The 13747-nt window shown below is 48.0% G+C and overlaps 1 protein-coding gene across 1 annotated transcript; it reads right to left on the bottom strand.

The window, feature by feature from the left end:
- Positions 1–7777: 7777 nt before the first annotated feature.
- On the bottom strand, positions 7778–8776 carry LOC140914219 (olfactory receptor 52J3). The gene has a single exon (XM_073351589.2). The coding sequence runs from the start codon at positions 8774–8776 to the stop codon at positions 7778–7780; it is 999 nt and encodes a 332-aa protein (XP_073207690.2).
- Positions 8777–13747: the final 4971 nt, after the last annotated feature.

Raw genomic sequence — 13747 nt, 5'->3', positions numbered from 1 at the left:
CACAGATACCCAAGTGTGATGGGTTGGATCACAGAAACCCTTGGGAACTGCCAACTGATGTGCTCTGAGCCTGTTTCCCCTGCCAGCTTGGGACTTCAGAACCAGGCCTTGTTCTAGCCAGCTTGCCTGCTACAAACCCAGGCCTGAACAACGTCACACAAAAGATTCAGGCTAAACTGAAAACAGCTTAAAAAGTGTTCCTGTCTCCAACATTCAGATGCCCAGCTCCCAATAGGGTCCAAACCCCAAATAAATCTGTTTTACTCTGTTTTAAGCTTATACAGGGTAAACTCATAAATTGTTCGCCGTCTATAACAATGATAGAAGGATATGCTCAGCTCTTCTGCCCCTGCCAGATATTAAGAGATACTCTGGGTTAATTAATAAATAAAACTTTCTTTATTGAATCCAAACATAGGATTTAAGTGGTCAAGTAATAACAGACAGAACAAAGTGAATTACCAAGTAAAATAAAAAAAACACACGCAAGTGTAAACCTAATACAGTAAGGGTATGTCTACACTACGAAATTAGGTCGAATTTATAGAAGTCGTTTTTTTTGAAATCGGTTTTATATATTCGAGTTTGTGTGTCCCCACAGAAAATGCTCTAAGTGCATTAAGTGCATTAACTCGGCGGAGCGCTTCCACAGTACCGAGGCAAGCGTCGACTTCCGGAGCGTTGCACTGTGGGTAGCTATCCCACAGTTCCCGCAGTCTCCGCTGCCCATTGGAATTTTGGGTTGATATCCCAATGCCTGATGGGGCTAAAACATTGTCGCGGGTGGTTCTGGGTACATATCGTCAGGCCCCCGTTCCCACCCTCCCTCCCCCCGTGAAAGCAAGGGCAGACAATCATTTCGCGCCTTTTTTCCTGAGTTACCTGTGCAGACGCCATACCACGGCAAGCATGGAGCCCGCTCAGGTAACCGTCACCCTATGTCTCCTGGATGCTGGCAGACGCGGTACGGCATTGCTACACAGTAGCAGCAACCCCTTGCCTTGTGGCAGCAGACGGTACAGTACGACTGGTAGCCGTCATCGTCATGTCTGAGGTGCTCCTGGTCGCCTCTGTGAGGTCGATCAGGAGCGCCTGGGCAGACATGGGCGCAGGGACTAAATTTGGAGTGACTTGAGCAGGTCATTCTCTTTAGTCCTGCAGTCAGTCCTATTGAACCGTCTTACGGTGAGCGGGCAGGCGATACGGACTGCTAGCAGTCGTACTGTACCATCTTCTGCCGAGCAGCCATGAGATGTGGATGGCATGCAGTCCTTCTGCACCGTCTGCTGCCAGCCAAAGATGTAAAAGATAGATGGAGTGGATCAAAACAAGAAATAGACCAGATTTGCTTCCCCCCCTCCCCTGTCTAGGGGACTCATTCTTCTAGATCACACTGCAGTCACTCACAGAGAAGGTGCAGCGAGGTAAATCTAGCCATGTATCAATCAGAGGCCAGGCTAACCTCCTTGTTCCAATAACAACGATAACTTAGGTGCACCATTTCTTATTGGAACCCTCCGTGAAGTCCTGCCTGAAATACTCCTTGATGTAAAGCCACCCCCTTTGTTGATTTTAGCTCCCTGAAGCCAACCCTGTAAGCGCCCCTCCCAGCGTCAGAGCAATGGCAAACAATCGGGCATCTGAGAGTGCTGTCCAGAGCACTCACAATGGAGCACTCTGATGGGGCTAAAACATTGTCGCGGGTGGTTCTGGGTACGTGTCGTCAGGCCCCCGTTCCCTCCCTCCCTCCGTGAAAGCAAGGGCAGACAATCGTTTCGCGCCTTTTTTCATGAGTTACCTGTGCAGACACCATACCACGGCAAGCATGGAGCCAGCTCAGGTAACCGTCACCCTATGTCTCCTGGGTGCTGGCAGACGCGGTACGGCTTTGCTGCACAGTAGCAGCAACCCATTGCCTTCTGGCAGCAGACGGTGCAATACGACTGGTAGTCGTCCTCGTCGTGTCCGAGGTGCTCCTGGCCACGTCGGCTGGGAGCGCCTGGGCAGACATGGGCGCAGGGACTAAATTTGGAGTGACTTGACCAGGTCATTCTCTTTAGTCCTGCAGTCCTATTGAACCGTCTTATGGTGAGCAGGCAGGCGATACGGACTGCTAGCAGTCGTACTGTACCATCTTCTGCCAGGCAGGCAAGAGATGAGGATTGCTAGTAGTCGTATTGTACCATCTTATGCCAGGCAGGCAAGAGATGAAGATGGCTAGCAGTCGTACTGTACCATCTTCTGCCAAGCAGCCATGAGATGTGGATGGCATGCAGTCCTTCTGCACCCTCTGCTGCCAGCCAAAGATGTAAAGGATAGATGGAGTGGGTCAGAACAAGAAATAGACCAGATTTGTTTGATACTCATTTTCCTCCTCCCCTGTCTAGATCACACTGCAGTCACTCACAGAGAAGGCGCAGCGAGGTAAATCTAGCCATGTATCAATCAGAGGCCAGGCTAACCTCCTTGTTCCAATAACAACTATAACTTTGGTGCACCATTTCTTATTGGAACCCTCCGTGCAGTCCTGCCTGAAATACTCCTTGATGTACAGGCACACCCTTTGTTGATTTTAGCTCCCTGAAGCCAACCCTGTAAGCCGTGTCGTCAGTCGCCCCTCCCTCCGTCAGAGCAACGGCAGACAATCGTTCCGCGCCTTCTTTCTGTGCGGACGCCATACCAAGGCAAGCATGGAGGCCGCTGAGCTCATTTTGGCAATTAGGAGCACATCAACCACCACACGCATTATCCAGCAGTATATGCAGCACCAGAACATGGCAACGCGATACCGGGCGAGGAGGCGACGTCAGCGCGGTCCCGTGAGTGATCAGGACATGGACACAGATTTCTCTGAAAGCATGGGCCCTGACAATGCATGCATCATGGTGCTAATGGGGCAGGTTCATGCTGTGGAACGCCGATTCTGGGCTCGGGAAACAAGCACAGACTGGTGGAACCGCATAGTGTTGCAGGTCTGGGACGATTCCCAGTGGCTGCGAAACTTTCGCATGCGTAAGGGCACTTTCATGGAACTTTGTGACTTGCTTTCCCCTGCCCTGAAGCGCATGAATACCAGGATGAGAGCAGCCCTCACAGTTGAGAAGCGAGTGGCGATAGCCCTGTGGAAGCTTGCAACGCCAGACAGCTACCGGTCAGTTGGGAATCAATTTGGAGTGGGCAAATCTACTGTGGGGGCTGCTGTTATGCAAGTAGCCAGCGCAATCAAAGATCTGCTGATATCAAGGGTAGTGACCCTGGGAAATGTGCAGGTCATAGTGGATGGCTTTGCTGCAATGGGATTCCCTAACTGTGGTGGGGCTATAGACGGAACCCATATCCCTATCTTGGCACCGGAGCACCAAGCCGCCGAGTACATAAACCGCAAGGGGTACTTTTCGATAGTGCTGCAAGCTCTGGTGGATCACAAGGGACGTTTCACCAACATCAACGTGGGATGGCCGGGAAAGGTGCATGACGCTCGCATCTTCAGGAACTCTGGTCTGTTTCAAAAGCTGCAGGAAGGGACTTTATTCCCAGACCAGAAAATAACTGTTGGGGATGTTGAAATGCCTATATGTATCCTTGGGGACCCAGCCTACCCCTTAATGCCATGGCTCATGAAGCCGTACACAGGCAGCCTGGACAGTAGTCAGGAGCTGTTCAACTACAGGCTGAGCAAGTGCAGAATGGTGGTAGAATGTGCATTTGGACGTTTAAAGGCGCGCTGGCGCAGTTTACTGACTCGCTTAGACCTCAGCGAAACCAATATTCCCACTGTTATTACTGCTTGCTGTGTGCTCCACAATATCTGTGAGAGTAAGGGGGAGACGTTTATGGCGCGGTGGGAGGCTGAGGCAAATCGCCTGGCTGCTGGTTACGCGCAGCCAGACACCAGGGCGGTTAGAAGAGCACAGGAGGGCGCGGTACGCATCAGAGAAGCTTTGAAAACCAGTTTCATGACTGGCCAGGCTACGCTGTGAAAATTCTGTTTGTTTCTCCTTGATGAAACCCCCCGCCCCTTGGTTCACTCTACTTCCCTGTAAGCTAACCACCCTCCCCTCCTCCCTTTAATCACCGCTTGCAGAGGCAATAAAGTCATTGCTGCTTCACAGTCATGCATTCGTTATTCATTCATCACACAAATAGGGAGATGACTACCAAGGTATCCCAGGAGGGGTGGTGGAGGAGGGAAGGAAAATGCCACACAGCACTTTAAGCACAGCACTTTAAAAGTTTACAACTTTAAAATTTATTGAATGACAGCCTTCTTTTTTTTGGGCAATCCTCTGTGGGGGAGTGGCTGGTTGGCCGGAGGCCCCCCCACCGCGTTCTTGGGCGTCTGGGTGTGGAGGCTATGGAACTTGGGGAGGAGGGCGGTTGGTTACAGAGGGGCAGCAGTGGCAGTCTGTGCTCCAGCTGCCTTTGCTGCAGCTCAACCATACACTGGAGCATTCTGGTTTGGTCCTGCAGCAGCCTCAGCATTGAATCCTGCCTCCTCTCATCACGCTGCCGCCACATTTGAGCTTCAGCCCTGTCTTCAGCCCGCCACTTACTCTCTTCAGCCCGCCACTTACTCTCTTCAGCCCTCCACCTCTCCTCCCGGTCATTTTGTGCTTTCCTGCACTCTGACATTATTTGCCTCCACGCATTCATCTGTGCTCTGTCAGTGTGGGAGGACAGCATGAGCTCGGAGAACATTTCATCGCGAGTGCGTTTTTTTTTCTTTCTAAGCTTCACTAGCCTCTGGGAAGGAGAAGATCCTGTGATCATTGAAACACATGCAGCTGGTGGAGAAAAAAAAAGGGACAGCGGTATTTAAAAAGACACATTTTATAAAACAGTCGCTACACTCTTTCAGGGTAAACCTTGCTGTTAACATTACATACATAGCACATGTGCTTTCGTTACAAGGTCGCATTTTGCCTCCTCCCACCGCGTGACTACCCCCTCAACCTTCCCCCCTCCCTGTGGCTAACAGCGGCGAACATTTCTGTTCAGCCACAGGCAAACAGCACAGCAGGAATGGGCTCCTCTGAGTGTCCCTGAAGAAAAGCACCCTATTTCAACCAGGTGACCATGAATTATATCTCACTCTCCTGAGGATAACACAGAGAGATAAAGAACGGATTTTGGTTGAATGCCAGCAAACATACACTGCAATGCTTTGTTCTACAGTGATTCCCGAGTACGTGTTACTGGCCTGGAGTGGTAAAGTGTCCTACCATGAAGGACGAAATAAGGCTGCCCTCCCCAGAAACCTTTTGCAAAGGCTTTAGGACTACATCTAGGAGAACCGCAAATGCCAGGGCAAAGTAATCCTTTCACATGCTTGCTTTTAAACCATGTATAGCATTTTAAAAGGTACACTCACCAGAGGTCCCTTCTCCGCCTGCTGGGTCCAGGAGGCAGCCTTGGGTGGGTTCGGGGGGTACTGGCTCCAGGTCTAGGGTGAGAAACAGTTCCTGGCTGTCGGGAAAACCGGTTTCTCCGCTTGCTTGCTGTGAGCTATCTACTACCTCGTCCTCATCATCATCTTCTTCGTCCCCAAAACCTGCTTCCGTATTGCCTCCATCTCCATTGAAGGAGTCAAACAACACGGCTGGGGTAGTGGTGGCTGAACCCCCTAAAATGGCATGCAGCTCATCATAGAAGCGGCATGTTTGGGGCTCTGACCCAGAGCGGCTGTTCGCCTCTCTGGTTTTCTGGTAGGCTTGCCTCAGCTCCTTCAGTTTCACGCGGCACTGCTTCGGGTCCCTGTTATGGCCTCTGTCCTTCATGCCCTGGGAGATTTTCACAAACGTTTTGGCGTTTCGAAAACTGGAACGGAGTTCTGATAGCACGGATTCCTCTCCCCAAACAGCGATCAGATCCCGTACCTCCCGTTCGGTCCATGCTGGAGCTCTTTTGCGATTCTGGGACTCCATCATGGTCACCTGTGCTGATGAGCTCTGCATGGTCACCTGCAGCTTGCCACGCTGGCCAAACAGGAAATGAGATTCAAAAGTTTGCGGTTCTTTTCCTGTCTACCTGGCCAGTGCATCTGAGTTGAGAGTGCTGTCCAGAGCGGTCAGAATGGAGCACTCTGGGATAGCTCCCGGAGGCCAATAACATCGAATTGTGTCCACAGTACCCCAAATTCGACCTGGGAACGTCGATTTAAGCGCTAATCCACTTGTCAGGGGTGGAGTAAGGAAATCGATTTTAAGAGCCCTTTAAGTCGAAATAAAGGGCTTCACTGTGTGGACGGTTGCAGGTTTAAATCGATTTAACGTTGCTAAATTCGACCTAAAGTCCTAGTGTAGACCAGGGCTTAGAAAGTGATTACAGATTAAATCTAAACCTCAGAGATGTTCCAATAAGATTATTTTACAGACTAGCCTCCTTCTAGTCTGGGTCCAGCAATCACTCACACCCGCATGGTTACTGTCATTTGTTCCAGTTTCTTTCAGTTATCCTTTGGGGTGGAGAGCCTACCTCGTCAGCAAGCTGAACACCAAATAGAGGGGTCTCCCAGGGGCTTAAATGGACTTTCTCTTGTGTGTGGAAACCCCTTCCTCTCTCATATCCAGAAATCATCTCCAAGATCGAGCTTTGGAGTCACATGGACACATCACATGTCCATGCCTGACTCAGTTCCTTACTAGCCAGGCCACATTCCTGGGAAAGCTCAGATGTGGATTGGCGTTTCCCACTTCTTCGTGAGCTTATGTGTTTCTTCATTGGGCACTTACTGAGAATAGTCTTTTCTCAGGAAGCTAACCAACTGCTTCACTGAGACTACTTAAAAGTAAACAAGTACATGGCCAGTATTCATAACTTCAAATAGAAAAATGATGCATGCATACAACTGGGATGAATATATTCAGTAGATCATAACCTTTACAGATAAGGTGCCGTGTATTTTTGTAAATACCCAGCTAATGGCAGGTATGTGGTTTATTTCCCTCCATGTGAGCTACTGCAGCCACCCCAGCCTCTGTCCAGCATCCCAGCTTCCCAGATAAAACAGGGGCTGATCCTTCTGCCTCTCTCCGCTGTTGCTTCAAAGCTGTCCACCTAGCTTCAAAGCTGATCCCTTGCCCTGTCCGCAAGGCCTGGCTCAGGGCAAACAGCTCCCATCCCATCCCCATTGCAGGAGGAACAAAAGGGAGCCAGAAGCTAAAGAAATAAGTCATACAATGGTCTATACCCTCAGAATTTTGTATATGAGCTGTAGGGCCCACAACCTGTACGATGCATAATCTCACCCTGGCTTCCCTCTCTGTTCCTAAGTGGCATGTCGGCCAGACACTGTGTCCTCACTGTACTCACTGCAGGCTCTTTCTAAGGCTGCAGCAGCTCCAGTCCCACCCCCGGATCCTATGGAGCCCCACTGAGGTGGTGGGAGAGGGAGGTGATTCGGTGAGTGAGGGTGGAAGAGACGGAGAGGAGTGAACAAGAGGGGCGGGGCCTTTTGGGGTAAAGCACAGAAATGGTTGGAGGCTTGAGGTGACATGTGGAGCATGGACTGGGCATTGGAGGAAGGAATTGGGCGGAGGGCAGAGCTTCAGGGGTCCATTTAACAGAAATGAGAAAGATGGCATCCCGATGGGTTAAGGAGTTGAACACAGAGCAATTCCCCTGTTTATCACATTGACACAGCACAGTAAGAGCAGGAAAGGATTTAATATCTTTTTGACCGTCTAAGAAGTGACTCGGGGAAGAGGGCCCAGCACCATGTTACCAGCCAGCTCCACAGACAGCTTTTTCTGAGATCCAGAGCACCAGCAGAAAACATTTACATCCCCTTATGAGTAAAGAGATGGAGAAACCTGTCCTGAATCTCTTTGGTCCTCACCCCGTAGATGATGGGGTTCAGCATGGGGGGCACCAGGAGGTACACATTGGCCATGAGAATATGGAAATGAAGGGGCACATTATGCCCAAACCGGTGTGTGAGTAAGGAGAAGAGAACCGGGATGTAAAAGACTAAAATGACACCGAGGTGGGAGCTGCAGGTCCCCAAAGTCTTGATCCGAGCGTCCTTTGTGGGGAGGCTGAAGATGGCCCAGAGGATCTGGATATAGGACATGGCGATAAAAAACACATCCACACTGGTCAGAAAGAATAACACAAAGAGTCCGTAGTAACTGCTGATGCGGATGTCTGCGCATGCCAGTTTCACCATGACCATGTGCTCGCAGTACGAGTGAGGGATGATGTTGGTTCTGCAATATGGCCACTGCCTCGCCAGGAGGAGACAGGGCAGTACAAGCATGCCTCCACGCAGCACCACGGCCAGGCCTATCTTGGCCACCACAGAGTTTCTCAGGATGGTGAAATGTCTCAGGGGATGACAGATGGCCACGTAGCGATCAAAAGCCATGGCCACAAAGATCCCAGACTCCATCACTGAGAAGCAGTGAATGAAGTACAGCTGGGTGAGGCAGGCACTGAAATTGATCTCCCTGGAATTCAACCAGAAGATGCTCAGCATTTTGGGCAGGATGGACGTAGACAAGACCAGGTCGGTGACAGCCAGCATGCAGAGGAAATAGTACATGGGCCTATGGAGTCTTGGCTCCCTCTTCACTGTTAGCAGGATGGTGAAGTTCCCCAAGATGGCTATGGTGTACACAGTGCAGAAAGGAATGGAGAGCCAGACATGGGCTGCCTCCAGGCCAGGAATGCCCAGTAGGATGAAGGTGGAGGGGTTGGTGAAGTGAGTTGTGTTGGAAGCTGACATGGAGTAGGGGAGAAAGTGTCCAACTCTGAGGCAGAATGGTGTCTCCTGCATATACTGGACAATCACTGGAATTTCTGTATGTGCCCAGGGTCTCGGATGATGGTCGCAGTAAATATTCCTGGCTGGAGAGACAAAGAAACAGGTGTGTGATAGAGGAGAGGAAAATTAAAAAATGGAGCTGATTACATTCAAATGGTCAAACAGAGAACTATTCCCAACCAGTAATAACTGTAGATACTTAGTGTTTCACAAGAGCTAGTTCCTCAAAGCTAAGGCAAAATATCGGAAAAAATTAGACAGAAAACTTGGGAGGGAAAATTGGAATTCTATAAGAAGCATTTTTTAGATAGCTAGAAAGTCACAATTCCATAGTCAAAGAAGTGGACAGCTTTGTATAAACACCTGGTTCAGTGACAAAGCAAAGACATTTTTTGCAGGGGTGGAGGGAAGAAGAGAAATATATAACACATGGAAAAAAGAGAAATAAATATTAAATAATACAAAATTGAAGTTGTGAATATTGGTCATGGACATTAAAGACATGAGGGAAAAATCCATGTGTGGCAGGTCTCAGGATCACAAAGGAGGTTGTTCAGTATATTAAGAACAAAAGAAATCCTCGAAAAGGTTTAGGCCAATTCCTAGAGGGAGAAAGTAAACATGTTAATTTTGCAAAAAACGTAGATTTCTTCAGTAAATATATTTGTTCTACATTTGGAAAGAAGCAGTATGAGGGACTCATATCACATGAGGTGAGAAAATACTTTCCAGTCCATTAGCAGTCAAGGAGGGAGCATAAGAGCATCTATAGTAGAACCTTAGAGATACGAACACCAGGGTTACGAACTGACCGATCCATCACAAATCTCATTCGGAACCAGAAATAAATGATCAGGCAGCAGCAGAGTAAAAAAAGAGAGACAAATACAGGGCAGTTCTGTGTTAAACATCAAAAAGAAAGGGAAAGTTTTAAAAAAAGATTTGACAAGATTAGGAAGCAATGGAAAAGCTGGTCTGGGATTGGTTAAAATAGTCTCAGAATTTAATTAATGCCAAAAAACAACAGAGTTGATTAACACGTTTATCCCTTAATAAGAGTAGCGGTTTGGTTGATCAAAGGGGCCACTCAATTGCATAAAGTTTGATTTCTCTAAAGCATTTGATTTACTGGGCGACAACATTCAGATAAAAAATGAACAGTATAATATCAGTAGAGCGTATGTAAAATGGACTAAAAACTGCCTAACTGACAGATCTCGGAAAGCTGTTGTCAAAGGGCCATGGTCAGTGGAGGGGCAGGGGGCGTTTCTAATGAGGTTGTGCAGAGATCATTTCTAGGCCCGATGCTATTCAATATTTTCATCAATTACCTGGAAGCAAATAGGAAATCATTGCAGATCAAATTTGTGGACAACCCAAAGATTGGCAGAGTGGTTACAATGAGGTGGCCAGGGCAGGCATATGGGTTGATCTGGAGCCTTTGGTGAGCTGGGTTCATGCATATAAAATGTTTTAATACAGTCAAATGCAAAGTTATCCTCTCCGATCAGGGTACGCAGGCCGACCCACAGACTAAGGCATTGTATTATGGAACGCAGGGCTTCTGAAAGGAATTTAGGGGTCATTGTGGACACCCAGCTCACCGTGAGGTGCTAGTGTGATGCCAGGCAGGAAGATAGATGGGTTGTGGCTCTATCCCTTCTGGCTGACACAAGCCTCAAAGGCCAGAGGACCCAGTGAGGGGTTGGGCGGGCACTGGTGTTGTGGGGGAATTGGGAGTGTACAGGCACTGTAAATAAAGAAACACGGATGAAGCACCTGCAAGAAGGTTCTGAGACCCTTTCTTTTGCCTGTTCAAGCACAGGGCGCAGGGACAAGGGGGAAGAAACCTGGGTTGCCCTGTGACAGGAAGCCATAAAAAAGGATGGAGAAAAATTATTCTCTTTTTCCACTGAAAGGAGGACAAGAGTCAATGGGTTCAGTTACAGCATAGCAGATTTCAATGAAATCTCCGGAAAAACTTCCTAACAGGAAGAACAGGAGGAAAATGGAACGGATGACTCAGGAAGCTGTGGAAGGTGCTTCGCTAGAGCTTTTCCAAAGGAGGCTGGATGCCCATCTGTCTCGAATGGTTTATACAGAACACATCTTTCATCTTTGCAGGGGTTTAAACTACCTGAGCCTTGAGGTATCTTCTAACCCTTTGGCTCTATGATTCAATGATGGAAAATTCTATCACAGAGCAGGCCTCAGTTAAACACAAGCCATGGGGCTCAATACAGGGGTAACTAGCTGAAATTTAATGGCCTGTGTTGTACAGGAGGTTGGATGGGATAATTGAATAGTCCCTTCTGGCCTTAAACCCTATGAATCCATCGATAAAGGAAGTAGATCAGGGATTTATATTTGCTATGTCTCATAAAGCACAGACAAGGGAACACTGAATTACATTCAAAAGTCTGAACTATAAAACTGATAAGAAAATTGTTTACATAATACATATTTGCCCAGTGGAACTCCTTGCCATAGACATTATTGGAGCAAAGAGCTTAGTTGAATGGGATTCAAAAATGGATTGGCCCTTATAGGTAACTCTGATGGCCCCACTGTAAGTTAAGGTTGTCTGGCACCTTAACGAAGAAGACTTCATTTTCAGTTGCTTACAAGTTTGCCAAACTTTCACCATTTGGTCTGAAATTTCCCTCAATGGGTGTCTGCTTCCAGCTGATTTTTTTTTTTTTAAAGTTTCCGACCTAACCATTCAGCTGACTACTCAAATGAAGCTAGGAGAGACGATGTCTTGCCCACGTTGAAAAATTCTTTTACTTTGTCTAGTGAGGAGCCCTAGTACCTCCATACTTTTCAGCACATAAAAGTCAGGTAACCGTCATCCTGTTAACTACCAGAGCCCTGAAATCCAAGGGGAGGAGGTGACAGGGTCAGTGCATTAACACACAGTTGGCTCCTGAGATCTTTCCTCTCCTCTTACTCAAAGGGGAGTTTTGCTTCAGTGGGGCCTGAGCAAAAATACAGGCCAGAGCCTTAGAACTTGGCCTTGTAGTGTACATCTACTAATGCCTGTGATCCTGAAGGATACTCTGTGCCCACCGAAATACAGCCACCTCTGGAATAGAGGACATCAGCCAGCCTGGAGGCAGAGAAACAGCTGTGAGGGACACTTTGACCCATGAGAGTGGAGCAAACTCATCAGCTCTGGCAAGGGACCTGGGATATTTAATGGCTGTGCAGAGGGGAAAGGACCCCAGACTTACTGTCTATCGCACCATGCATACCTGGGTTTGTTGAGAGGTGAGCTCTTCAGGAAGAGATGGATGCTGAGACAGAAGTGTCTTCCCTGGGAATCCCACTCAGGTAGCCGTGTCCCACACCTCACTCACTCCAGTATCTGCAGGAGCATCCCACGCCAAGAGCCGAATTGGCAGTGTGCACTGTTTATAATAGAGCTCTGTGCCATTCCTTGGGAGTTCGCTCAGCCTCTAGTGGAGAAGCAAGCAAACAGGCATGAGACCAGAGAGATTCAAGCCAATCTCTCTCTTTCCATGTCTCTGCTTCTGTGCTCTTTATCCATCTTTAGCAGTAAACAGTAATTGAGGGACCTTCCCAAAGGGACATGAGAACTCTTAGACTTTGTGCTGAGTCAGAGAGGAATTGCCTGCTCTGTGTATTTGTGTATATTTAAAAATTCTAGTTCTTTAGTAGGGATAATGCCTAGGTCTCCAGAGGATCTGAAAGCCTGTAAATACACAGGACGTATGGGTAGGTAATAGAAAAACAGATCTCGAGAAAGATGACTTACGGGAGACACTAGCAGTTTTTTTCAGGTACATGGGGCTGTCGCAAAGTAATCAGGGATATGCGATTCTCGTCATTAACTATCGCCATACTATGCAGCACCTTTCACTGAAGGATCTTCAAAATACCTAGAAAATGAAAGTCACTATGATCATGTCCCCATTATACAGATAGGTAAACTGGGGTAAAGGGAGATGTGACTTGGCCAAGGTCACACAGAGAACAACAGATGGAATCCAGGATCCTGACTTCCTTGCCATGACCAGGGTTTCTCCATCAGTAACTGAGCTCATGAAAAGAAGGAAATGAACTCACGCTCTAGCTTGGCCTGTTCTTTGGGCAGAAGTTACGGATTTCCCTCGGGATGCAACTTGAAACTGGGGTACCACCGAATCCTCTGGCATACTAATCTGGGCTCCTTCTCTTGCTGTAGGTCTCTGACAAGTGGCAAGCCTCACCAGGCCTTGCATTTACACAAACAGGGATACACCAGCTGCACTTATAGGAATGCTTTCACCACTCATGAACCAACAATAGAGAGACTCCAGACAATTCCTCCCATCTCCCCAGCCTAGCACCCCAGAGCTTTCTCATCTTGCCCTGGTCTGAAGCTTGAACCATGTAATTTTATTACCCAGTCTGCCCCTCCCTCAATGAGCGAAGGACAATGAATAAGCCCATATTCCTGAGCCTATGCTATTTTGCATTTCACACATTCAAGTGTTGCAAACATTGTAGTGATCTACAGGCATTCTTGCAAAGTTCAGTATACCATTTAACACTTTGTAGATCAGCCTATTGATATCAAAAGTCAGCAAATGTGCCTTCTCTGGGTCGCTAGGAAACCTCTCTTTGTATCTGTCATAAATATAAAGGGAAGGGTAACCACCTTTCTGTATACAGTGCTATAAAATCCCTCCTGGCCAGAGGCAACATCCTGTTACCTGGAAAGGGTTAAGAAGCTCAGCTAACCTGGCTGGATCAACCCAAAGGACGAATAAGGGGGCAAGATACTTTCAAATCTTAGGGGCGGAGAAGGATTGAGATGGGGGTGCTTCAATTTCCCCTTCCACATAGCAGACCATTTTTATTATGGTTTCCATACTGTGAGAAGATTTGAGCCTGTTTACATGTGCTAGCTGAGAAGCAGTATCCCCATAAGGTTTCTTGTTTACTACTCCTACCATGTCCAAATGCTTTCCCCCCTTA

Source organism: Lepidochelys kempii, chromosome 1, assembly GCF_965140285.1.
Source record: "Lepidochelys kempii isolate rLepKem1 chromosome 1, rLepKem1.hap1, whole genome shotgun sequence".
In the NCBI taxonomy this organism is placed as follows: Eukaryota; Metazoa; Chordata; order Testudines; family Cheloniidae; genus Lepidochelys; species Lepidochelys kempii.
Note: the sequence above shows the minus strand (reverse complement) of the source record. Positions and strands in the feature narration are given on the sequence as shown.

Bases quoted from the DNA above. Each gene is read 5' to 3' on its own strand.
- LOC140914219 (XM_073351589.2), bottom strand. From the start codon at position 8,776: ATGCAGGAGACACCATTCTGCCTCAGAGTTGGACACTTTCTCCCCTAC.